This window comes from Passer domesticus, chromosome 4 (assembly GCF_036417665.1).
Source record: "Passer domesticus isolate bPasDom1 chromosome 4, bPasDom1.hap1, whole genome shotgun sequence".
Taxonomy (NCBI): domain Eukaryota; kingdom Metazoa; phylum Chordata; class Aves; order Passeriformes; family Passeridae; genus Passer; species Passer domesticus.
The window spans coordinates 24,327,664-24,354,105 of NC_087477.1; the positions used below are offsets into that span (position 1 = coordinate 24,327,664).

The following is a 26,442-nucleotide window of genomic DNA, read 5'->3' on the forward strand; positions in this document are numbered from 1 at the left end:
TTAAGTTCCACAGGTATACAAGCCACAGAATCCAGCACCTTTTTCAAGGCTAATTTTTTATCTATGCTTACAACAAAGTCCTTCTGAAAAAAAATAGTTAATTTAGATATCATTCCCATACAGAACACTGTACAAACACAATTTAGATAGTTAAGATGTTGGTGGTAACAGCATCTGGCCTTTGAAAAGTTCTTGTAAAAAAGCCCTTGACCAACACACTTTATACTGGACTGTAATAACTTGGCAAATTGCACAGTGGTTTCTAGAACCAGACTTTACATCTGTGAGGAGCAAAGTCCAGGTCATCTAAGCTGTTTAACTGAGCAATTGAAATATTTTATCAACAGGGCACTCAATTTTCAGGCCATCTCTGAACTTCTCAGTTTTGTGTTTTGTTGTTTGACGGCTGTAGTATCTCACAGCTCTCCCTGGAGAGTTTGTGGGTCTTTTTCTTACTCTAAAATCAATGGTATCTGTTGTCAGCCTAAGCTCCAGCTCAGATTCTGCACCTGTTCCACTTTAAATACTAGCAGGGATTAATTAGGCTCATTTCCCATACTCTCCTGATGCTGAATTGCAGGTATTGCTCAACCACATAGCATGAAGATTTATTGAGAAACAGCAAATCAAGAAGGCTTTGCCCAGCTTATGCCACAGCGAGCTAGCCTAAAGGATTTCATTTGAGCAAGTGGAGTTTGGCCTCCAGTTATTTTACTGGCAATGATGGTCTTAATTCAATTTGTGACCTTTCTTGTTACCTAGCTCACAAAGAGCTAACAGAAGTGGATGGAGCTCTGAGAAAGGTGATGTACTGAGTGCCATCCTTGCCCATGGTAGGAGGGACTGGAACTAGGTAACCTTTGACATCCCTTCCAAGCCAAAGCGTTCCCTTATTCCATGGGTGTATGATAATATTCAGTCTTTGTAATTTGCAGAACTTGCTCTTTTTCACTTATTCTCAAAATGTATTGTGGTATAAAAATGCAAAGTAACAAGATTTGATTGTTGGAAACTGGAGGTAAACCGGGTCAGAAATGAAGGATCCTTAAATAAGGATGGGAACAGCAAGCACGTGTGTGTCGGCACGAACTGCCACTCGGTTAGAGCGCTGCCAAAGAGCAAAGGCTTCTCTGAAGAAGTGCCGCTGGTCACCAGCACACCCGCACCGGGCATCTAAACACGAGCAATAACTACAGCAAGGATGAGCGGTACACTGAAGCAATAAACACACACCCCAGGAGCAGCTTACGGACTGTACACGCAGGGCGGCCATCGCCTCATGCGCCAGAGCGCCTCCGTGACAGAGGACGGAGCAGGCGGGACGTCATGTACGCGGGGGACAGGGGACCCACCCGGGCCGACTCTAAATTCCCCGGCCTCTCGGCGCCGCTCCCGGTACCCCAACCCCTGCCATGCAGTCATTCCCGGCCCTTCCCGCCGCGCCATTCCTGCCGTCCCCTCACGGCCGGCCCCGCCCCGCCCCGCCCTCGCTCGCCATTGGCCGCGGGCAGCGCGGGGGGCGGGGCGTGCCGCGGCACAGCCGGCGCCTGCGCGATGCTCCTTCGCCCCCGCCGGACCGGCTTCCCGCTCGCGGGGCTGCGCTTCCGGGTCGGCTCGGGAGCTCGGCCGCGTCTGCCGGGGCCGCCGGGGAGCGGGGCCGCCGCCGCCGCCCGCAGCCGCGGGGGTCGTGGGGGGAGCGGCGGCATTGCGCGGCAGGGCGGCGAGAGGGCCGCGGGGAGGCGGCGGCGGCGGCGGCCCCCTGCGAGGCCTGGTCTGGCCCGCCGCCGCCGCCGCTCGGCCGATGCGCCCGGAGCCATGGACAAGATCCTGGAGGGGCTGGTGAGCTCCTCGCACCCGCTGCCGCTGAAGCGGGTGATCGTGCGGCGCGTGGTGGAGTCGGCCGAGACGCCGCTGAGCCAGGCGCAGTGCCGCGCCATGTTCGCGCTGGGCACCCGGCTGGTGCTGCAGGGCCCCGACCCCTTCCAGCGGCAGGTGGGGCGGCAGGTGCTGGACGCCTACGGCCGCTTCCACCGCGCCGAGTTCGAGGCGTTCTTCAACCGCGGGCTCGTCCTCGGCCTCCTGCAGCGAGGCTACGGCGAGCTGAGCAACCGCGACCCCGCCATCCTCGACTACATCCAGGCGGGGCTGCGGCTCATCATGAGCTGCCCGTCGGTGCTGGAGCTCTTCGAGCTGCTGCAGGTGGAGGCGCTGCGGCTGGTGTGCGAGCGGCCGGCGCCGCCGCTCTGCGCCCGCCTCTGCCAGCTGCTGGGCGACTTCCCGCAGTGCCTGCCCCGCGGCAGGAAGCTCTCGCTCGCCTTCTGCCAGCAGCTGGTGCGCAGCATCGCCCACTTCCAGAGCCAGGGCACCCGCGAGGCCGAGCTGCGCCTCTACGTGTCGCAGGTAACGCAGGTCAGCGCGCTGCTCCGGAGCGTCTGGAAGGCCGAGCCCGACACGCTGCTGCCCTCGCTGCAGGAGCTGTTCGCTGTCATCTCCGCCGCGGGTGAGCGGGAGCGGCGCGGAGTAACGGGGGCGTAGGTTATTCAAATGGGAGAAGCTTTAGCGCAGGCGGTGGGCGCTCTGCAGGCATCACCTGGTAACCACTGCTTTGTCACCCAGATACTAAAATGCAACTTCTGACTGTCGAGAAAGCAAATCCTTTTTTATTTTTTATTTCCTGCCCACCCCCCAAAAGCTAGAGGGGGAATACTGATTTATTTTGCTGCAGAGCAGGATTGTGTTGTGTCACGAAGTGCTTTAAATCATATACCGAAATGAGGTTTTGGGTGCCCTATTAAGGAAGATTTAAAATATCGATAGTAAAACTCATATAAATATCTCAAAGGCTCTTGCCAAGAAATTGGTGTCAGACTCTTTGGTGGTGCCCAGCAACATGACAATGGGCAAAGGCCGTAAACTTAAACCATAAGTTTCACCTTAACATGAAGAACTTGTTTAGATTGAGGGTGGTGGAGCACTGGAACAGGCTGCGCACGGAGGTCGTGGAGTCTCCCTTTCTGGAGAGAGGGAGACCCCACTTGGGTGTGTTCGTGTGTTACCTGCTCCACGTGAGCCTGCCTTGGCAGAGGGGTTGGGCTACGTGGTCTCCAGAGGTCCCTTCCAACACAGTTATGTGATTCGATGAAAAGCTGCTCCTTCTTGTTGCTCCTTGGAACTGTTTAACAAATCAGGATTTATAAATATGTATAAGTAATATGTATAAAATTTTAGGAAGCATCCAGTGCCTGAGTAATGGAAATGTGATTGTAAATAGGTCCTTTCTGACTTCTGAAATCAGTGAAGTACTATAACAGTTCCCATTGCAAAGTGCCTTTGCTGTTGAGGCACCTGGGAAATTTGACATTGCATTTTGCCATAAGTGGTATGGTTTGAAGAGAATTGTTGAGATAGGATGTGGGGAGTACCTGCTGCACTAAATTCCTAGGCTTAATATGAAGTATAATAAACAATTTGTGGTACTTCTTTTTAGAAAATTACAACACCTACTTCTCAATTCTGTTAGAGTGGAGGAGGAAGTAGTTGGCAGATTGTCACTTTGTGGCACGGCTATGAAATGAACTAATGGAGTTCGTAATTCGCTGCTGTTCATTGTCCTTAATTCACTGATGTGTTCTAATTTTGGGTTGGTTTGTGATAATAGAATGCAAGATATAGGATAGATTTATTGTCACTTTTAAACTATGGTGAGGCTGTAGGGTAGAACAAGAAGCTTACTTTTTCTTCTGTGAGGTTTTCTTTTTAGTTCCTTACATTGTAATATTCAATTGTTACAGACACTTCGTTTGAGCCTTCTGTTGCACTGGCAAGTCTTGTGCAGCACATACCATTGCAGATGATTACAGTACTCATCAGGAGCCTTACTACAGATCCTAATGTGAAAGATACAAGTATGACTCAAGCTCTGTGCAGGTAACGTATTTAATTGTGAAGGGAGAGAAAAGACTCTTTCTTAATCTTGCCTTTCTTAAAGTTGTTACTGAAGTTCCATTAAAAAAAACAACCAAACAAAGCATGAAGAATAACTTTTAAAATGGTATTCCAAGTCATGCTTTTTGGCATGTTAAAATTTAAGGAGATCTATCTATCTATCTATCTGATGCTGTGGGTGTTACTGGCATGGTTTCAGTTTAAGGTTGCTGCCTTCATTGCTATTGTGGCTTCATTCTCCAACCCTGCCAGGGTGGATGAAGAGGGTTAAATAGAAACTGAGAGGAAACACCTGTGTTCCTCTTACATGGCATCTTAACTGAGGTCTTCTGCCTTATGGAAGGTGGTGTAAGTAGGAAACTTCATAGGGTTTACAGTCAAGCTGAGAAGCAAGGCCTTGTTTTCAGAAGATGAATCTTTCTGCTTTTCCAAGAAGCATTCTCATGTGATGGTGTTAACCATCATGTCCTGCTCTGAAGAGAGGAGCCGGTTCAAAATGAATTTTACTGCTTAGTTTTGAGGGGTTTTTTCCTACTTGGATATCTTAATGATTTTTTTAGAAGGATTCACAGAGAACAGCCTCTATTACCCTTTTCACTCAAGCCCTTATAGGTTTTTGGATGTTCTTTGAATGATACAGAAATAGAAATGACGTAAAAGCAGTTGCATATTATGTTTGTCAGTAATCTTACCTTGAGTAAATGTGGTGTAGATGAGTACCAGTGTAAACAGACTGGGATTCAGATTGCAATCGTGATTAGTATCTTCAGATGTGCAAATAATAGGGATGCAGAAAGATGACAGTGATAGAAGGATGAAGACCTTGAAGTTTTTGGGTTGTTTTTTTTTTTTTGAAACCCAATTAAACCCAATTGAAGAAGCTGTTACTGAGCACTGAAGGATAGGAAAATGGGTAATGCAGTTAAAAAGGGAACTATTAAAAACTTGTATTGTTTAAACAATAATATTTAAGAAGCCCTAAACTAAGAGTTCAGTGTCTGCAATATTATTACTTTTAAGTACATCCATTTGAGTGTACTGTAGTACTTAAGCATTCATGTAGTGTAGCACTTGAATATCTTGGTGGGCTTTCTCACACTGAAAATATTCCTTGTGTTTACAATAAGTTGAGAAGCTGTATTTCAGTCAAAAACATAATGAAAAGAAGCAGCATTAGTAATACAGTTGGGGGTAAGACATATTGTTTAGGGACTTCAAGAGAATCTCCTTGACTGAAGAGATTTCATCAAAACTGTGTTCCGAGTCTAAAGGTCAGAGCTGAGAAATTAAGGATTTGGTCATGCTGCTAATTTGCCAGTAACATGCTGGTGATTAATTTTCAAGTTAGTGTAGTTATAACATTTATGTTGCATTGCTGCATCAAGACACTGTAATCATATAACTGGAGCTTGAGAACGGCTTCACTGTGTCCCTCTGCTTAGGGAAGTAATGCAGTACTGAGCTTTGGTTACAGTAGGAGCTGTTATTATCAAATAAATGCTCTTTTTTTGGGTACCAGCCATGTAATGGGTGAGTTTTTCTCTTGTTTTTGAAAAGGAAGGATAATCTTACTTACTTTGTTCATTCCTTGAGGTAATACTCTCTCTTAAGAGCCTCTAGTTTTGTTCCATGGAATCTTGTTGGTTCCATGGAACCTCATGTCACCACTGCATCCAGTTTCTTTTTCTACCTCTGGAAACCCTTTGCAGTTATTATTCTTTTCTGGCTTAGTGAACCAATTGTTAAGAGGTTAATGCAGCTGGAATGTCTGAAGCACCAAATGACTGTGCACTCATCAGGCTTGTAGCATTCCCAGGAGATGAAGAACTCCAGGCACAACAAGGTCTGATGAGAGTTAGCAGAGCTTTTGGTGACTGTAAATTAGAGACCTTGTTGTCACTTCCCAAGTATAACATCTGTGGCACTGCAGTCTTTTCTAAAGTTCAGCACAGAATAGTAAATAATTTGTATTTAACAAACTCATAAATTTAGTTTGTTCAGAGTGGGTGGTACATTAGACACAAGATCATGTTAGAATTTGGCTTGAGCTGTTTCTGATTGATTCAGCTGTCTCATGAAACCTTACCTGAAGCATCAGTAAGGAAAAGCAGAAAATTGTTGAATCTCATTGAGGATATATGGGTACTTTAAAAGTCTAATTCATAACTCTGGGAGGAAATGAACTGGCTGTACTCTGCATCCTGACAAGTATAATGCTTCTTTGTACTTCAACCCAAGTATCTTTGCTGAGAGAAATTGAAAATTTTGCTAATAAGAACTCCAGATGTAGCCAGGTGCTCTGTCCTGTTGGGAAAAAATGTAAAATTCTGTAAAAGACTTGTAAGTTATTGGGGGTAACAGGTAGTCTGAGGATCTTCTGTTGCTATTTTGGGGGTTTTTTTCCTAATCTGAGGGACTCACGACTGAGCTGCCAGATTCTTTGATGTGGTAAAGAAGATATTTTGTGAAGGAAGTTTGTCTGAGGTTGCACAAGTAATTTTTTTTTCTATTCAAAGATATCAAAAATACTGTCCTTACTAGGCACATATATGGGTAAAAGACCTGCTGATTTTAGGGTGGTATGAAGCACAGGGACCTCTTGAGGCTTTTAAGGTTCTCTTAATCTAGTCAAACCCAAAAAAGCATCCTCTGTTTATATTCATGATCATCATGGCCCATACTAGTGTCTGCTTAAAAATGCTCTCATTGATTGAAACAGAGCAGAAGCCAAGTAAATGCAACCAAAGTACCTGATCTTCACCTACGAGATCTAAGATGTGATGCTTTTTGGGACAGTCTCAAGCAGGTCTGCAACTTCACTTCTGTCTCCTCTTCTGGCTTTTGTTTCTGCTCTCAAAATCATTAACTCTCAGATTAACAGTCAGATGTTTTAGAATAGTGGTTCTGATGTAGGGCTCTACAGGATACTTGTCTAAACAGATAAGAAAATATTGTCATTAGGTTTAAATTCAGCAGATGTTTCTGCTGAAAAATATCAGGCCTACAATCAAGGAGGGGAAGATTTGAAGATGATTGGTTTATGAGTTGTGAGGAGTTTTTTTTTAGGTTAAAGTTATTTCTTAGCAAACAAAAACAGTTTGGGCCTGTGTTTTTGATTCTCTATTTTAGAGGATATATGGAAAGGTTGCTCAGGATAAACATGTTTGAATTCAACACCTTGAGGAAATGAGAGCTTTGTGTAAATTCAGAGCACTGATTAGGATGTTGCCATGTTTTTTTCCCCCTTTTTTTTTATGGTAATAGGGAAGAAACTTGGTAAGATTTGTGCTTGTTTGTTAAAAAGAGAGTTCTAAAGATCCCTTCTTTTAGAGAAACCTCTTAACTTTATATGTGCAGATTCTAAGATATATACATTATAACTTGTCTCAATAGCTGTCCACTCATGGTAGAAAGTTTTTTCTTCCACCTAATTAGTGCTGCCTCGTCTTGTTTGAAGAAAGGAATCTTATGGATAGTGAAAGAAAATTCAAACTATTGCCAAGTAAAATCTCAGAAGAACAAAGCCTAGATTTCATGTTTTAGCTGGCACTCCCTTGCAATATTGTCTGTCTTAGAATTGTTTCAACACATCTGCTTGTCTGCCTTAAGGATCAGTATAAACTGACTATTAATTTAAAATACCTCTGTTTTCTGCTCCTGATATTTCACTGTATGTTCTAGGCACAGGAGGTTCCTTCACTTTTTTTCTTAGCTCAAGCAAAATGCTCCCTTTTGAGATGTATGCAGACCCCAGACTGCTCAATGTATTTAAAATGACTAGATTTTACCATTAATTTAGAGTGTTTGGGTTGGCTTCCAGGAGTGTGGCTGTAAGTTGTAGAGTCTTACTTAGTAGGCAGTTTTGGTCTGCTTTGGAGTAAAAGGTGTTAGAGGGGACGTAACCAGGTACAGGCACTTTTTCAGCTGTAAGTTTTTGCCATATGTTAGCTCAATGTCTATAACATCAGAGTGCATTTTCTAGACAAAAAAGAAGCAATACAAAATATTGACTTTTTTATGATAAGGTATTTTTGGGGATGCATATTTATTTCAAATGTATTAAATAAATCATTATTAATTTCAGAGTTAAATGACTTGAGATAGAATCAAAATTAATTTACCACTTGCCCAACTTTCCTACGTTACTTATTGTGAGTCTTATTGCATAAGTATGTTGCAAGCTAATATAGAGTATCTTTTTTGTGGAGATTAAAGTTAGTGGCATATTGGTTTTCTTATATTTTTTGTTCTCCTGTTGCCTTGCAGAATGATTGACTGGCTGTCCTGGCCTCTGGCTCAGCACGTGGAAACATGGGTGATTGCACTGCTGAAAGGATTGGCTGCAGTCCAGAAATTTACCATCCTCATTGATGTCACTCTACTTAAGATCGAATTGGTATGTTGGAAAAAAGCATTCAAAACTGAGGGACAGGGAAAGGAATTGCTACCAGCTGTGCAACTTTGTAGCATCCTTTTTATTGTAACATACAGTATCTTCTTCCTCTGCAAATATGATGTAAATGTATATGTATGATATATGTAAAATATATATGTAAATGTAAAGCATGTAATGATTTTTTTCTATTTCATGTGGCTGTGTGTTTGAAGATTTGTTTTTGTGTTTACTGAAATTTTACTTTGCAGATTCACTGAAATAAATGTGGGTTTTTTTAGGTCTTTAATCGACTTTGGTTTCCTCTAGTGAGGCCTGGTGCCCTTGCTGTCCTTTCCCACATGTTACTTAGTTTCCAGCATTCTCCAGAAGCTTTTCATTTGGTGAGTTACTGTTTTTCAGTGCTTTGAAATGTCACTCACTGTGTGATTTCTGAAATGGGTGTAAAGAGCATCAGAATTGATGTGCTTGGGTTTTGTCTGTTGGAAGGTCCTAGAATCAGGTTCCTGTGGTTACAGGGAGGCTTTTTAGCTTCCAAATTCAACCACTTCATATATAACTGGAAACAAGCATTGTCCTTCCTTGTATGTGCCTATTTCCGGCAGGAGTATCTGGGCACCACGTTTTGGCTGTGTGCTTCTGGAAATCCATTTTGTGTATGTGAAATTAGCTGATAAAGTCGGGCTGCAAGTAGGTTTTTGAGGACAGCTGTTTGGGGAAAACAGGTAACAGGGATAATCTGTTCTGTATGTAACCTGGTCAGCCTGAACAGGCTCATGAGACCAAGAAGTACTCAACTTCCAGAAAGCTGTGCTGTCTGTGTCAATGTTTATGAGCGAATTAAAGGTCACCATTTTTAATGACCCCTTTTCAAAATGCAATCCATTCGTTAAGGCCATAGATAGGAGGGCGTGACAGTGACTGTGTTATTACAGCAAGGTGTTCCCACACTTGGTGTTCAGCTTAAAGTTTAGGAGAAATATCTGAGATTTAATAGTAGCAGCCTGGCACATTGTTTCTAAGCTGTTCCTAAGGCTCTGAAGGGATTTCAAGCCCTTTGTTTAATGTCGGAATAATTGCCTTATGTCCATTACACTGGTGTTTAACAAGAGATCTCTGAAGTTTCTCCACTGCCCTGATCTTGTCTTAGGATAGAAATTTCAGTTACAATTAAAAGCTTTGAATATGTTCAAAACATAAATATTTCATATATTTTTCTGTCTTGCTTCTTTTTTCCTGAGAGAGACAAAACATTAGAAAAATGTAAAATGTAAGATAGCCTGTTCTAGAAAGAGGAATTTGATTTACCAAAGAAAATTTCTATTGGAGGCTGCATATTGTACTGCATAAATACCTCCCTGTAAGGTTTCTTGACCATTTTTCCTCCATTTTAAACAATTTTCTTCACTATCATTTTCTTGTGCTACTACCATTTAATATTCTGTAATATCTTCCTTCACTTTAAGTGCTTGTTTACTTTTTTAATAACAAATGCTCTGATTATGAAAGTGTCAAATGCACATTTGATAAATAGAAATGAATTTACTTGATAATGCATCTGAAATTACATTCCCTCTCCTTACCCTTGAGCACCATTAGCATAAATTAGTTTGATATTTTTGTAGCAGAAGCAGTCTTGTACTTATGATGTGGAACTTATGATCATCAAACATCTACTGATATATAAAAGTTTAATGCAACCTCAAGCCAGAAGAGAATTTTGTGTGTATTCAAGGTGTAACTTTCAGTATTATCCAACCTGCAGAATTTGACTCTTTGATAGAATTGAAAACCTATCCTTTTTCTGTTCTTCCCATGTGCTTTGTTCAGAATTATCATATCTCAGATCTCCTTGATACAAAGCTCCTTCTTGGAGCTCAGTAGTTGCTTTCTCATTGCTGTGTACCCACATTTATAAAGTGTAAGATGGAAATTTTTCATTGCAAAAGCTTTCAGTATTGACTTGTGATACAGCAAACACTTCATCTTTGTGTTTTTATTTTTAAACAGTGGATATCTTGCTTACCTAAAGAGCAAGATTTATCAAAGATGTAAAAATATTTTTTATACCCAGAGAATAACCAATATTTGAAAAAGTGACAAATCTGTATTTTGCACCTAGCCCTTTTTACTTTGGTGTTTTGAACTATATGAGTTCTTGTAATTGGTATACCTTCCTCAGATTCCTATATTCTTATGATTCCTCTTCTGTATTTTATGCCTTTAGCTTACAAATTGTTTGGTAGTAATTAATGATGAGAAATTATTCTATCAAGTTTTTTAACAGTTAATCAATCTTAATCACTTGGAAACTGGCAAAGGAGTCTGAAATACTTTGGTTCGCAATGAGAAGTCCCTGCTCTTTGTAAATTGCTTTGATGTAAACTTCTACTTGATGTCTTAAGGCCAATGTCTCCCACATTTAAAAGTAGAGAGCTGTGCTGAAGAAGAGGAAGGAGATGAAGTAAACATTTCTGATTCTAATCTGACCCAATTTAAAGTGTTCCTGAATCTGAACTAAGTCTCAGATAGATTACTGTAGCTGTGGTAAACTTTCAGCTTGTAGTAAATGACGTGGTTGTGGTTTATGGAGCTGAGCTGCCTCACTAGGTGGAGCTATGGACCAGTTTCCTTCTTGTAGGAATAGCACAAATGTATTCATTGGCTCGTCAGCCCAAGCATTAGATTCTGTTAAAGGAAAACTTACAGGTTTGTTTTAAAAAACATGTCTGTGAAATCAGAACAAGATACTAAACTGTTAGTATCTTTTACACATTAGTAAATTTTACACATTTCAGTAGGAAATACCCCTGAGAAATGGAGAGTTTATTGCATGTAGTTGATTTTAGGCACTCAGCACATCCAGGCTATTGCAGTGTCCCAGCTGTGACAGCACAAAGTGTTAGGAAAACAGAACAGCATTTTCACAGAGTAACTGTTGTACAAAAGCTTAGATGTCCTTGGGCACACAACCCAAACCAGAGGATGACAGCAGATTACTTGGAAGCAAAGCTAATATTAGAATGGAGACATTCAATCTGACACACTGTCCCACCTAAGTCCCATCTTAGTGGCACAAAAGCAAAATGTTTGCAGTTAATATCCTTAATAAGATGAGTACTTTTGGACACTTGACTGTTTAAAACCTTAGCATGCACCTTTTAAGTTCATAATGTTCCTTTTAAAACTTGCTATGTGAGCTAAAGAGAGCATTGAATAATTCATTGTGCTGCTTGAAAATTGTCATGTGTAAAGAATAATGTTTGTTTTTCAAGTTATTGTTTCTCAACCACTTCATATTTAATAACAAAAGATCCCCTGTCATTTGGCATGTATAAACCAAGGAAGTTTAATGAAGTATTTTGTAGAAGAAAAAAAACAATGAAAAAATGCAGTTAACACTTTTTTTGTTTCTTTTTCTCATTCAGATTGTCCCACATGTGGTCGGTTTGGTTCACTCCTTCAAAAGAGATGGCTTGCCTTCCAGCACAGCCTTTTTGATGCAGTTGACTGAGTTGATACACTGTATGATGTATCATTATTCAGGTTTTCCTGAGCTCTATGAACCCATTCTGGAAGCTATTAAGGTACATCAGGAATGTTAAGAGCATGGAATGTTTTTTTGTTCTCCCAGATGTGAAGCTGTAGTTCCACAGATCCAAATTCTTTAGAGCTTCCACATGGAGAAAAGAGCTAACCACATAATCTCATGTCAATCCTGTGTTTGAAATATAAAATAAATGTAAAACTTTGAAGAAGAAGGTTGCAGGGAGGGAAGGGAACACGGGTGGGGGGTCTTGTATCTCCTAGGCTCTCAGGGACAGCAGCAAGAACTTGAAGGAGAGCTGGGGAGCAGGGGAAGATAGAATACTGCTGAATGGCAAGACCCATTGCAGAAACAAATAAAGAAACCTATTAAGCATGTTAATTGTTTCTCTTGCAGGATATGCCCAAACCCACTGAAGAGAAGATTAAGTTGATCCTCAATCAGAGTGCCTGGACTTCTCAATCCAGTTCTTTGCCATCTTGTTTATCTAGACCTTCTGGAAAATCTGAAACTGGGAAGACAGGCCTAATAAATCTAGGAAATACTTGCTACATGAACAGTGTTATTCAGGCACTTTTTATGGCTACAGAGTAAGTGCTTCTAACAGCTTGTTTCATGGCAATAATTCTTGTAGTTACTGCATTCTTGATTTTCACACAATAGTAACATGTCCTGGGGTCTCTCACCTTGCTAGAGCTGAGCGGGTTTATTTTGCACTCAGTTATTGATTGCTTTGTTCAAGTTCAGCTCTGGAAACTGAAATTTTAGCCACTAAAAATCCTGATCCTTCTGCCTAGTGTCAAAAGACAAGTCCTTTTTCCCTCACTGTCCTTGCTCACTCACTACTGTATTGTAAAAAATTTTGGTGATGCTTTTGTTATAATCTGGAAGGGAATTAAAAATCTATCTGTATCCCATTCCTACACATTTAAATTTTAAAGACTTGGGTATTTTGCAGTGTTAATTCTTACCATACAGTAATTTTATATCTGCATACCAGTATTAAAGGGAAGTGTTGTGTTCTGCTTTCAATTTGAAGTAATTATCTGAGCTGGAATGATAACTGCATTGTTAGAAGTCTAGCAAGGAAACTGATGTCTCTCCCTTTCATTTCAGTTTCAGAAGACATGTTTTATCTCTGAATCTAAATGGCTGTAATTCCCTAATGAGAAAATTACAGCATCTTTTTGCATTTTTGGCCCATACCCAGGTATGTTGGTTTTTCATCTGCTTTTCTTCAAGCTTAGATCCATATACCAAAACTGAGAAACAAGCATGATGCCATGGGAGGAGTCCTGAATATTTCAAATGTAAATATAGTTTTGTATGGGAATCAGTCTGCCTTCAAATGCTCAGATGGTGTGGATGTACTTAAGAAATACATGTTTCTCTAGGTGGAATATGTTGGTATTTTGTTGTCTCTATTAATAGGTAGTGATAGGTTTTCTTTGAGAAACGAGAATGAAAAAATCCAAGTAAGACCTGAGTTGATATACAAGCTGATTTTATCTGTCCTTCTAGAGTAAACTGTGACCTTCATTGATATTTACACTAAATTTTATTGTAGTTCAAATTCTAATGTGAACATCATTAGCTGTTCAAAACATTTTGCTAATTGTGGAAAGGCACAAGACACTTCTTTGAATAATAGCAATAAACTTCTGAAGAGAATGAGGCTGGATCAGCTTCAAAATAAGTGGGTACTTATGAAGTGCTGGTGTTCTGAAGAAAGCAAACAAGTTTTTTAATTCACCAGCAAGAATGGTAGCTGCTATAATACCTGGCTTGTACTCAGTAAACATTAATATTTGCCAGCAGAATAAGCTATTTTTATCTTTGTACTAGAGGTGATTTGCTACAAAATTAATGGCTCTCCCTTCATATGATTAAGCTGTTTAAATGTTTGTGTACCTTGTGTTTCATTCAGCTACTCTGCGATAATGTAGTCCATAGTTCAGCTGTTAATATCAAAATTATATAACCAACTTTCTAAGTTGTTCCTGTGTTACCTTGCCTGTTCTCTCACTTGAACAGAGGGAGGCATATGCTCCTACAATTTTCTTTGAAGCTTCCAGACCGCCATGGTTCACTCCTCGATCCCAGCAGGATTGTTCGGAATATCTCAGATTCCTGCTAGACAGGTATGGTTATGGTGCCATTAATGGGAATTAATCTACAACCTTACCATTTAATGTTGAACTCTTAGGAGCAGTTGTGTAACAGTTCCAATGCGTGAGTGGGGATCAGGAATTTTCAACCTCATTCCTGTCTTTGTCTGGTTTAGTCTCTAGTAAAGTCTGGATGCCATCTTGAATCCCCATAATTGAGAACAGGTTATGGTGGTAACAGTGTGCCATTTTGATAAATCTAAACATGGGTGTTATGTTCAAGTTGTGGTCCTGTTGTTAAATTAATGTAGTTGGTGAAAGCAGTTTAGTTGTGCTTCTGGAATTTCATGTTGGTGGAGACAGCTGTATTTCATACAGGGTGCATAAGTCACAAAGAGATGTACGTGTCTTTATAATCAGTTAATTAAGCAAGCAAATTAACTGTGGCAGAGATAAATCAGTAATAACGAAATTAAATAACTAAATAAATAATATTTTATTTAAATTTATTTCATTATTTAAAATAATTAAATAAATAACCCTCTTTATTTTTGGCTTGCTAAATGGGGCTTAAGTAATATTACTTTAAGACACTTTCTGCTTCTGGAGAAATTTATCTCAATAGTGAAATAGTGTTCTCTCTTTTTTGCCCCCCTGTGTTTTGGGTTCCTCTTTTAGTTTGGATTTTCTTACTGTAGAACTTTCCTGGCTGCAGAATTCTGACATTTTATTTGGAAATAGTTTGGCCATAGACAAATAGTTACTTTTTCTCTTACAAAGTCTGTCATACAGGCCCAGTCAACTCAAGGGCTGATTTATTAACACAACGTAATGGTAAATAATAAAAACATTGTTAGGTTTCTTTAATATTTGCTAGTTCTTTCAATATAGCCCTTGTGTTCTATGTAATGATATCCACAATAAATGCATTTGTGCCACTCGTACTCATTTGCAGAACTCTGCTTCAGCTTCCTTTTATAAAAAATAACAGATTTTTTTACTGTAAGATACTTTAACAACTTAACCATCTGTATTTTTTAACTGAAAAAAAAATCTGAAATAGTGTGGCAATATTTGGAAAATAGCACAGTTGGATTTATTTTTCTTTGTCTTCAGGTTGCATGAAGAAGAGAGAACTTTGAAAGCATTGTCTTCAGCCAAGAGTTCTGCAAGTATTACGACTGACAAGTCCCAGGCACAAGAAACTGCCCATAAAACACAAGGATTTACTGAAGCATCTTGTATGGAAAGTGAAGAAAGAACGCTGATAGAGAAGATGTTTGGAGGAAAATTGAAGACTAACATATGCTGTTTGAACTGCAAAAGTATGTCTCAAAAGGAAGAAGCTTTTACAGATCTCTCTTTGGCTTTCTGTCCCCCAACTTCCTTGGAGAATGTTGACCCAAAATGCATAGAACATTCTGAAGTGAAAGATGACTACATGGTGCAAAGTAATACTTCAGCAACCAGTCCTGTTGCAGAAACACCTCTCAGTAATTTGGAAGTAAATCATGGATGTGACACAATAATGAATGAAGGAACCATAGAAGATGTTTCTAGTGAGCCAAGCTCTGAGAATACCACAATTTCTGAACTCAAAGTTGAAAATAATGGGGATATGTCTCAGAGTCTAGTAGGTAAAAATACCCTGTCAGTTACAGACTTACTCAATTATTTTCTGGCACCTGAGATCCTTAGTGGAGACAACAAATATTATTGTGAAAAGTGTGCCTCTCTACAGAATGCTGAAAAAACTATGCAAATCATTGAGGAACCTGAATACCTCATTCTCACTCTTTTGAGATTTTCATATGATCCAAAGTGTCACATAAGGCGCAAAATCTTGGACAATGTTTCTCTACCACTTGTATTGGAACTGCCAGTGAAAAGAGCAACATCCCCTTTAGCCGTCGTTTCGGGAGGCTGGTCTGTTGGTGTGGAGATTTCTGATACTGGAGAAAACCTTGCTAAAAAACTGAAGCCCTCTGGTGCTGATGAAGTGATCTGCCCACAATTGGTGCCCTATGTGTTGAGCTCTGTGGTGGTGCATTCTGGTGTATCCTCTGAAAGTGGACATTATTATTCATATGCTAGAAATGTTACTGGGTCAGGGTCTTCGGGACTCTGCCACCAGTCTACAGCTCTTTCTTTAGTTTCTCCTCAGGATAAGTTGTTTACAGAGGAGAGTCCTTGTACTGTTGTAGAAAATGAGCTGGACGCTGAGATGCCAAGAGAATGGTTTCTGTTCAATGACAGCAGAGTGACATTTACCTCATTTCAGTCAGTCCAGAAAATCACCAGTAGATTTCCAAAGGACACTGCTTATGTTCTGTTTTACAAAAAACAGAACAGCACCTGTGGCTTCAACACCAATCCAGCAAATGGCCTCTGGGTAAATGGAGACCCTCCTCTACAAAAAGACCTCATGGATGCAATTACAAAAGATAACAAACTGTACTTGCAGGTAAGATGGAAATTTTGTGTAAAGGGTGTCTCCTTAAGCCTCACAAGAGGCGATCTAAAGGAAAGAACAAGGTAGCTTTTAAGTATTCTGCTATATTAACCTTACAAATCACCAGTCTGGCTTCATCTTGGTGTTACTGGACAGGTTTTGTAGTAAGTTTGTCACTGTTAGATGGGAAATGTCAAGGAAAATGGCATAAACTCATTTCAGTTTAAACTTTGAGTGGAGATGCTTGTACAGCATCTTTTAACCACTTGTCATTCCATATGGGAGAGGCTTCAAACAGTTTCAAACTTTTCATTGCCTTTAGGAAATTACAAGAGTGGCTTAAGTTTACTTAAAAACTTCTAAGTGGTGTTTTTACTAGTGCATTTTCATTTGTAGTGAAGTTTGACTTACAAAACTGTGCTTACTCAAATGCTGGAACAACTAAAACAATGACCAAATGTGGGGGACTGGATTCCATTTTCCCTTTGCTGCCTATGCCATGTCCTCTCTGGGACCAGTGCTTCCAGCAGCACACTCCCTGTGTTCTGAGAACTTCACCTAGCTGTGGCAGCCTTTTTGTTTGCTGTTAAAAAACTCCAGTGTTCTCCACACTTCAGTATGTTTTTCTTGGAGCATTGCTGCTTTCTTTTGATGTTCTAGGAGTAAAAGTATGTTTCACTGTGTGCTCTTTGTCCTATAAGGGCTCTAGGCTAACTCAAATTAGAATAACTAGGTAAATTGAACTTTTTTGTAGTGTTTTATTAATCTCAGAGTTTCTGAGCTCCTGACCTTTTCTCATTTTAATTGAGGCTCATTACCAGTGCTTGGTTATTGTTTTTCTGAAATTATTGTAAATACCGTGATTCACTGAATTTAGATTATTCTAAGATGCCATAGTTCACTGTTGGTTCAGAATTCAAAATTAATGTTTTCCAGCTAAGTTAAGAATATATTTTTCTGTCCTGAGAAAGCCTTTAATTTTCAGAAGGTATGTTCAAAAAAAATTCTGTATCTTACTGCTTTTTTTTTTGCTAGTGCATATCTGTTTACCACATGGCAAATGAAGATGTTTTCAGTATAAATAACTAAACCTGCAATGGGTAGCTCCCACTCTATTTAAAACAAATTTTAAAACCTTTACTGTGAATAAATGCAAGAGGGGATGCTCTGCATTATTCTGAGTCCAGAAAACTGATTGACTATCAAGTTTTACTTACCTAATGTAGTACTTGTGGGGATAAATATAACAGCCTGAAAACATTAAATGATTTTAGAAATAAGGCTGTTGCTTGTAAAAATGCCAGTGCTATAAGGTAAACGGTTTGGTGGTGTAGTTTTTTGAACCAAACAGGCTATTTATGCAGAGTCTGCTATTTAAATCAAAATCTATGGTTGATTTCTGGTACTAGTAGTTTTTTATATTTCCTTGTTATTCCAAGTAAATGTACATAGTTTTTGGTGTGTCATAGAGTTAGCCAGATACTTGCAACTCCCCATATTGCTGGAGATAGCATAATACTGTCTTCAGGAGTATGGCCAGCACATCTGTGTAGACACTGTCCTCCAAATATCTTAATTTTGAAAATGAGTATACATTTCAGTCCTTAGTAGTGTACAGTAGTTTCAAACTTAGGCTGTGTTTTTGAAAAAGGCAAAATAATTTAAATTTGCAAGGTCTACTTCTGGCATCTGTGAAAGTATTTGGACAACACTTCAGTTTAGTGGTTTCATGGTAGTATAATACAGTCAGGGAGAACTGAAGGTGACCCCTGTAGTTACTGAAACCCTGTTCTAAAGTTTGCTCGCATTGACTTTAGGGAGGTGTGTGGTGATGAAGTGTCATGTGAAGGCAGCTGTCAGTATGAGCCTTAGCATTGGAATAATTTCAGTTTGTTGCCAGGTCCACTGTCTTTTCCTGTTAGCCTTCCAGAGCCAACATCTGCCTTCTCTCCCTCAGTTTTTGAAGTTATTGGCCAGTTTGAGAAAGGTATACTAAAGACAGAAAATTGCTGCAGGGTTTATTGAACTAGTTGGCCAGAGACGAAACAGTGCATGATATGTCTAATGAGGGAAAAGCGTGTGCTCATCCCCTTCTTAGATGTCTTAAGAAGCCTCAGGAGCATTCAGCTGAAAAAGCAGCTGGTAGGCAGCAGAGCTTTCATGTTCCTTCCACTCGTGCGGGTACATTTCCGGCAGGTAACTCTGATTTTTAGGAAGTGCTAGAGAGTTGCAGAGACTTGCTACATTGTAACACCATAGCAATAATAATTGAAAGCTGAAAAGCTGCAGTGAATGGAAACTAGAGAGCTTGTCCATCCTTTGGCTTTTATTGGAGTGTATTGTTACTCTATGCAGTTGTAACATTCCACTCTGTGGAGTGGAATGAAGAAATGTCTTTAAAGTAATGAACACTGATATAAAGGTTTTACCTTTTGACTTTGCAACCAAGAGTATATGAAAATTCCTAGGATGAAAATTGATATGAAACATGTATCAAAATCTGTTTTGTTAGCTTCTCATCAGCAGTCTCATTTTTTGGTGACATCCCATATTGCTATAAAATACAATTTTAGCGTGAACTCAGATGGATTTAATTTTGTTTCACTTACACTTACTGACAGTCAGTGAAATTGTACATCTTAGGTTGGCTGTGGATGTTCAACTTGAAAGTTCAGCATAGCTGTTCACTAGAAATTAGTGATGCTGTTTTAAAAGCTATTTCAAGGGCATGAGATTGTGGGGGTTTTTTTTTTAATTGTCTTTATTCTTTCATTTCAGGAACAAGAGCTTAGTGCTCGAACTCAAGCACTTCAAGCTGCCTCGGCCTCTTGCTCTTTCCGACCCAATGGATTTGATGACAATGATCCCCCAGGAAGTTGTGGGCCCGCGGGTGGAGGAGGAGGGGGTGGGTTCAGTACTGTTGGTAGATTGGTCTTTTGACTATGAAGACAACCTGGAATACACTGGTTCCAAGGCAGCCTAGTACTGCTGAGGACAAATAAAATACTGAACTCTGTCGGAGTTGTACCAGGCTTTGAGACTTGATCCTTGTCCAAAAGCAAATATTAGTGGTTTTTTGGTTATGTTCTATTTGAAATAAATAATTGCATAATGGAAAAAACCTACCTCTTAAAAGTTCAGTTGCTTTCATAGTAAGATACACTTGCCCAAAAACCAGAAAATTAAGATTATTTTTTTTTAGTAAATGCTAATAACGTTGCATTAAACTGAACAAAATGTACTTACATCAGTTTCTCTTGTCCTCATACACTGAATGAAGAAAGTTCACTTTTTTACTCTGATGGTATTGCTTTATGTGAAAAGCCATTTTCAGATGGGCTAAACTGCATCTGTAGTCTCACCCACTGCTTGTTCAAATACAATACCTATGTGGATTTTCAGAGATGATGCAATTTGTAATGAAGGCAATAACTTAAATGTGACATGATACAGTACTTTCCAGGTTAAAAATTATTCAGTCCATTTCCAGTGTAAATGAAAAGAAAAAAATTATAAGTATTTGCTACCTTGTCATCCAAAAAAGTGCATGTTGTGTAGGAGCGATGTTTTTAAATAGAAATTCTTAACTCAGTAGCATTTCTAATTGTTTTGAGGATTTTAAAATTATTTCAGGGAATATATCTGCTGAGTATTGGAAAGGAAGAGATTCTGTATGTGCCTTGCAGTACTGTAACTTAAACTCTCTGAGGCTGCAGAAGATGAGAAAAATGTCTTAGTAGTCAATTTTTTTGTCAGCATTAGAAATCAAGACATTTATAGAAAGCTTCTAAGTTTACAGAAGTTAAAATCTGTTAGTTTGAAATGCAGTAAATATTGCCCTTTATTTTTCGATTAAAAAATATACATACCTAGTGATCTGTAATGTTCATGGCCTGTACTGCTGAGAAAAAACTGGTCATAAAAATGGAGCGATGTTCGTGAAATCACAGAAAATCTGCCTCTTTTGGTCTTTGCTGAGGATCTTGGCTTATAAGAGTCTTTTGAAGTTTTGCCTTTGGGTTTTGCTGGTAGTGGGAACTTTCTGGTGAGTTCAGGATTATTTTTTTTATTGTCTGCAGGAGCCCACAATTATTCTGCCTAAGGAGCAGTGTTTGATGGCTCCTAGGCAAGCAGAGGCTGAGGATCCACTCCTTTGAGGCTTGACAGAAATAGCAACTTTGATTTTGATGTGCAATGAGGATAACAGAAGTAAAGGACTTAGACTGTTGAACCCAGTGATTAATTCTTGAGTAATTTTAGAGTGAAGTGTAAATTTATTTAAAATATTTTTTACAAAATTCTGCACTGTTTTTGCTGTGTTTTTGTACTCTGTTAGGTGACAAGTGTGTCCCTAAAAAGCATGCAGAAGTTTTAGAATAACTGTATAAAAATAAGCAAATTTCTTTGAAAATGCTTTAAAAAAAGCCTAAGATATGTTGAGAGAATTAAGTCTTGTTCATATGATTTTAAATATATGGAGTTGAGTCTGAAAGGTAATTTGGCTTGCAAGCTATTTTTCTGTTATCACTAAACTATGTGATTTACTATACATTCAGATGTTATACTCAAGAAAGCTAGAGCAGCTCACTTTGATTTTTTTTTTTTTTAATCCAAGCTTTCTTGTGACAGTTTGTGATACCTTGGCTTTGGCCTACTCTTTTCATTGCTATCTCAGTGGTAGGTCTCTGAACCAGGGGCTCAGCCACAGAAACATGGAATGTTTTGAGACCAGCATGAGGAACATTCTCATTTCATTGCATTTGGATGAGGTTTTTTTTGAAAGTTCACTTTGCTTTGAAATTCTGTAACTGAGTCCAAGAGGGTTCTTTATTTTCTTTTAGGCTTCTCTGCCAGTTTGCTTTGGCTTGAAAATGTTTTATAAGACAGGTTAATTTGGCTTTTGTCTCCCAGATTGTGGACACACTAAAAAGCTGTCTACTCATTGCATTATCTTGGGAATATTTTGTCTCTGTATCAATTTACTGTTCATTTTCAACTACTAGTAAGTAGAAGCAGGGGCAAGTGGTTTTACTTTATATGAAATCATAATTTTGTAAAGGTCAGTTTTGTTTTTATGTTCTTACAGTAAAAATACAAATTATGCAGCCTACCTAAAAGTAATATGCAGTATGTCTTTTGTATACCTGTTGAACTATATTTATTTCATGAGATCTTAGAAGGCTTTCTACACCCTTTTTGCCTATTCTAAATTAGGTGTTAAATATGGAAAATTTACACGAGAATAATGCAAATCAGGTTGAATCTGCTTAGGTGCAAAATGATGGATGTCTGAAACTGAAAATAACTCCTTTCTTTCACCTTGTTGACTCCTGTCAATGCATTTGCTTGGGGTTTTAAAAGTAGACTTTAAAATTCAGGTTACCTTTTCATAAGTCTGCTTGCTGACTTGACAGCTGTCCTAGGCTGGTGAGTCATAGATACCCAACTTGGAAGGTTTCAGTAAACCTAGTGGGAGTGAAGAATTATTTCACACTTTGAAATGTGCACCTTTTTTATTGTTTACAGTAATGGTGTTGCATGCCACTATCTTCTGGACGTGAAAGAAAAATGTACTTTGATTTCTTTTGCTTGTGAATGAATGCTGGATGATTTATTTACCTTTTTGGCTCCATTCTTAGCAAGTTTATTAAGTTGAATCAATAGAAAGATACAAAATGCATAAGACCATTTCAGAAGCTTTGGGGTTTTTGTTGTTTACTTTCATGAAAGAGACACAGTTGTACCACTCAAGGGTGGTGTGTCTTAAAATCGTATTTGCTTCTACCAAGACACTGTGATTTGGTCTTTGTTTTCATGGTCACTGGAGTTGTATTAACTTTCTTTTGTGCTGTTAATTTTTTATAGTTTTTTTCATGTGGAGCATCACAGTGGATTACTGTGAACAGTCTCCCCTGTAACAAGTGATTACAATGTCTGTGAGCCCATTTATCCAGGATGAGAAGAGGCTTCTTTGAATAACTGAACAAATCACACTTTCTGGCTAGCTGTTTTTCTTTTTTTTTCCTTTTTTTTCCTGTGTTCCCTTCTTTGGAAAGTTAAATATTTTACCTTCTCTATGCTCTGGAAGTTTAATTTAATGGGTAAGCCTTAATTTATTATTTTTTTTAATCTCTAGCAATAAGTTTGTTCATTGAATCCGAACACTTTTTCTATACAAGTGACAAGCAAAGGGCAAAAGCTCTGGGAGATGAGAGTGTTGATACAAAATCAAGTGGGTATAAACTTTCTGTAAATAAAATTTAGATTAGAAACAAAGTTCCTAATTCTGGAACAGCCTTCTGGGCAGAGCCTTGCTTTGAAGGAAGAGCGAGCTATGGCTATGAAAGAAATTAAATGCAAAGTGGTGTCTGAATAGTAGGCAACTAGACCTGATAAACCAGAGGTCCTCTCCAGTCTCTTCCTAGAGTTTTGCTCTTTTCTTGGGTTTCCTGTCTTGCCTCATTGCCAGTTTTGTTTTTAAGGCTTAAAGATTTGAGGGTAAATAAAGAGAATATTAAATTGTGACATAACAACAAAAGTTAACTGCTCAATTTTGGGTGATGTTGGTTTCTGATGTAGGGGAATGAAGCATAAAAATTTCCAAATCATGGCAAGTGGAAGCTTGGAGGAGTTGTGATCTGAAGAAATGTGCTCAGTTTCTAACACAAGGGTGATTTCCCTGGGTAACAACCTACAATGAGATGTAATGAGTTGTAGCACTTGGTATCTTCAGTAGGCTGTAATCAAATGGAAATTATTGGACATTTTCAAAGGGTGAGCAAATGATCTGTTATGTAAATGAGATCAGAATACACAATCTTGAAGGCTTTAATGTTCCCTGCAGCCAGTCATCATAGGTCTACCTAAATCTGAATTCAGAGCTATGAGTAATGTGTTGTTAAATCCAGAGGTGTGGGGTCAAATGTGACAGAGAGCCAAGTGTGGTGCAGGCTGGGTTGTGTCTGACAGAAGCTCTGCCTGTGGGGTGTAGTGTAGCACTGTCTCACCAGACAAGCTTTTGTGTTGCAATGCACACACACAATTCACTTTTGCTTGAATTCTGCTTTTGCTTGAATTAAAGCATCCAAGTCAAAGGCACAACAACCAAAACAACCCAGACTGAAACACGGATTAATGGTGTTTAATACAATATGCACCCCTCCTTATTTAAAATTGAATATCTTCTTAATCTGCAAAATTCTAGATAGGAATGTGGATTCAGGATACACATTTCTTGTTGCTCTTCTTTTTTTTTTCCCCAGTGCAGATAATATTTTTAGGAATTGGGTGTAAAAGTGCTTCAACAGACACATCAAAAGACAACACGGGAAAGAGGGACAGTGGGTGATGACGGAGAAGAGCTGGTACTGAACTGAAATGGGACAAATGCAGAAAGGACAGCACGGCTCTGTTCTGATTTAAAAGTTGCACATGTTCCACCAAAGGATACTTTGTCAACAATGCCTTGTGTTATCTGAGCCTGATCCTTCAGAAGTTTCCACTGCACCATTATATCCATTTATATTTTGAAGGAGAAATATCTCAGCAGGCTTGTGGAAAGTAGGCTGCTGAGGAGCATATTTCAGGTTGACATTAAAAAAGGGAATTCAGCAGCAGGATATGTGATTGTGCAAGCAGCAGTAGTATCATACAGCATCCTTGAGGCCAGTGGTCTCCAAACTTTCTGATTGCACATCCATATCACTAAAAACTCTTGCGTGTGCACCCACTATGTATATTTATTAATTTATAAATAATATATGTACTACTATACTAATTTATTATGTACATACACAGGAGTAGAAATTGAAAAAGTATGAGAGAAAAGTGAAATAAAGACTATTTTTAAATTACTTAAAATTTCATTTGTTAATTTTGCAAAATATGTTTTCTTCTTGCACCCAAATGGGCTGTCTCTTGGGGTGCATGCACCTCACTTTGGAGACCACTTTAGGATATAGTCTTGGAAAGAGTTTTAACTTGATGGGAACATGTATCAAAACTGACCAGTTTCTAATGACAGTTTCTTTTACTCTGTGAATATAGACTGTTGTCCTTAACTGTGCTGCATGACTCAGTTTTGGATCTCTGTTTATTCAGAGTTCTTACAAAATTTGGTCCAAGAGCTGTGAACTGTTTTGCTGTTTGTTTTCCTGCAGTGTGCATTAAATGACAAAACAGGAGGTGTCAGCCTTAAGTGGTTTGCAGAAATGCAAAGCCTTTCCAGTTTGGAGGGGAGGGCATGTCCCCTGTCAAACACAGGGATGTGTTAGTACTTGGCTTCAAAGATTAGTACCATTTTTGAACCAACTTGCCCTTTCTCAAATGTTCACTAAAGAATTGCAATATTTAGTACTCAGCCTCTCAGAAGAAAGTAATTAATTTTCTTGCTCTATCTTTCCTGATGTTTATTTTACTGATCTACAGTTGAGACCATATTTGCAGTATGGCTGTGCTTAAATCTTGTGAACTGGCATAAATTTTTAATAAGATTTCATATCATTTTTTAAAAATTGATGGGGCAAAAAGACTGTACATATGTTGGGCTGCATAAGGAAATCAAAATACACATCTTTTAAATGTCTCAAAAGGTGTCTCAAAGTATGTAAGTTTTCTTGTGTTTGACTGGAGAGGCGATAGATGTTCTAGTAAAATATAACAATGGTGATTTGGGATTTTTTAATTGTCTATTTTACCTGTAAATCTCAGCTTGAAGGATCTCACACAAAAACATGGAAAATAAGTCATCTGAGAACTCTTGATGGTCCAGCTCTATCTGAAGAACAAAGTAGCTGGATTTGCTGTGTATTTACAATGCAGTGATTATGACAGTGTTTCATCTGACTTGTCTTCTCAATTGGTGATACTTCAATCTTCAAAGAAGATTAAATAACTTCGATTTGTTGAAATAATAAAGGACATCATAGTTGGTTAAAATGTAGCCTTTCTCAATGAACATGGAAGTTATGGCACAGAAACATTCAGGCCTTCTGTAAATAAAGACATGATTCTCAAAAGCTGTTTTCAACTCTTCTATATTTTTCCTCAAGTTTCCCCAGACTAAAAGTTGAAAGAAGGCTTTTGGGTTTGGTTGTTTTTCTTGACTACAGGAATACCTAAGAAACTCAATTAACAAGCCAGTTAATAATCTGTGAAGTACTACTGGGTGGTGAACTGTGTGAAAGGGAAGGGAAAAGTTTGGGTTGCCCTTAGAATATGTAGTTTGAAGTTGAGTCTCCTCGAGTTGGCTGCCCACAGCTCCCTCTGGCATTAGAAATAGCTGCCTTTATGTGGTCTCCAGATTAAGTTTGGTCTGCCTGTGAGGAGAAAATCGTGGGAACCACCCCTTCATCCAAGTCCTATTCAGGCTAATTGAAGAATTATTCTCGACCTGAGCTGTTTCAATTTTGCTTTGATTAAGTAACTTGAATCTGCTGACTGCCAAGGGAATAGACAGATCAAGCTTTAACATAATACTTTTTTTTTTTTAAATAAGCACATTGGCTCCAGTAGGAGCTGCTGTGCTTTAAACATCCTAGGTCTACAAGAGGTGTTTCCTGCTGCCGAGACCATGAAAACAGCAGCTACACAGAATTCCTTGGGGAAGGAAATTTACTGCAGTATAAACAAGGAACTAGGTGGATGATTTCATCATTTGGATTGGTCTGCTGTGTTTTGCATTTGGGGATTTGATGTGAAAGAAGCATGTATGGACTGCTTTTTTTTTTAAAGCAGTTACAAATGTTTCTGCAGGAGAAGGATCAGTTCTTGGAGCAGGATCCTAGGCAGTGTCAGTGTGATCTTGCATTGCAGCCTCCAAGAGCTGTGCTCCTCCCACAGTATTACGGTGGAAGGATGGAAAGACAAAAATGCAATTAGTCCACTAGACCTGAAGTGTACCCACTGTTCACAGTGTCGTCATAGATAAAGACCATTTCCTTTCATTGGGGGTATCAAGAAGCAGAGTATTTCTGTAACATCTCATTTTCTTGGGAGC

At 39.1% G+C, this 26,442-nt stretch overlaps 1 protein-coding gene across 1 annotated transcript; it reads left to right on the forward strand.

Moving 5' to 3' along the window:
• The first annotated feature begins 1,207 nt into the window (after window positions 1-1,207).
• Window positions 1,208-25,464, forward strand: USP38 (ubiquitin specific peptidase 38). Its single transcript, XM_064416588.1, has 11 exons — window positions 1,208-2,500; window positions 3,792-3,927; window positions 8,212-8,341; window positions 8,620-8,721; window positions 11,767-11,925; window positions 12,282-12,475; window positions 13,002-13,095; window positions 13,920-14,026; window positions 15,110-16,457; window positions 19,224-19,350; window positions 23,708-25,464. The coding sequence occupies exons 1-11, from the start codon at window positions 1,327-1,329 to the stop codon at window positions 23,791-23,793; spliced, it is 3,657 nt and encodes a 1,218-aa protein (XP_064272658.1). The 5' UTR covers window positions 1,208-1,326; the 3' UTR covers window positions 23,794-25,464.
• Window positions 25,465-26,442: the final 978 nt, after the last annotated feature.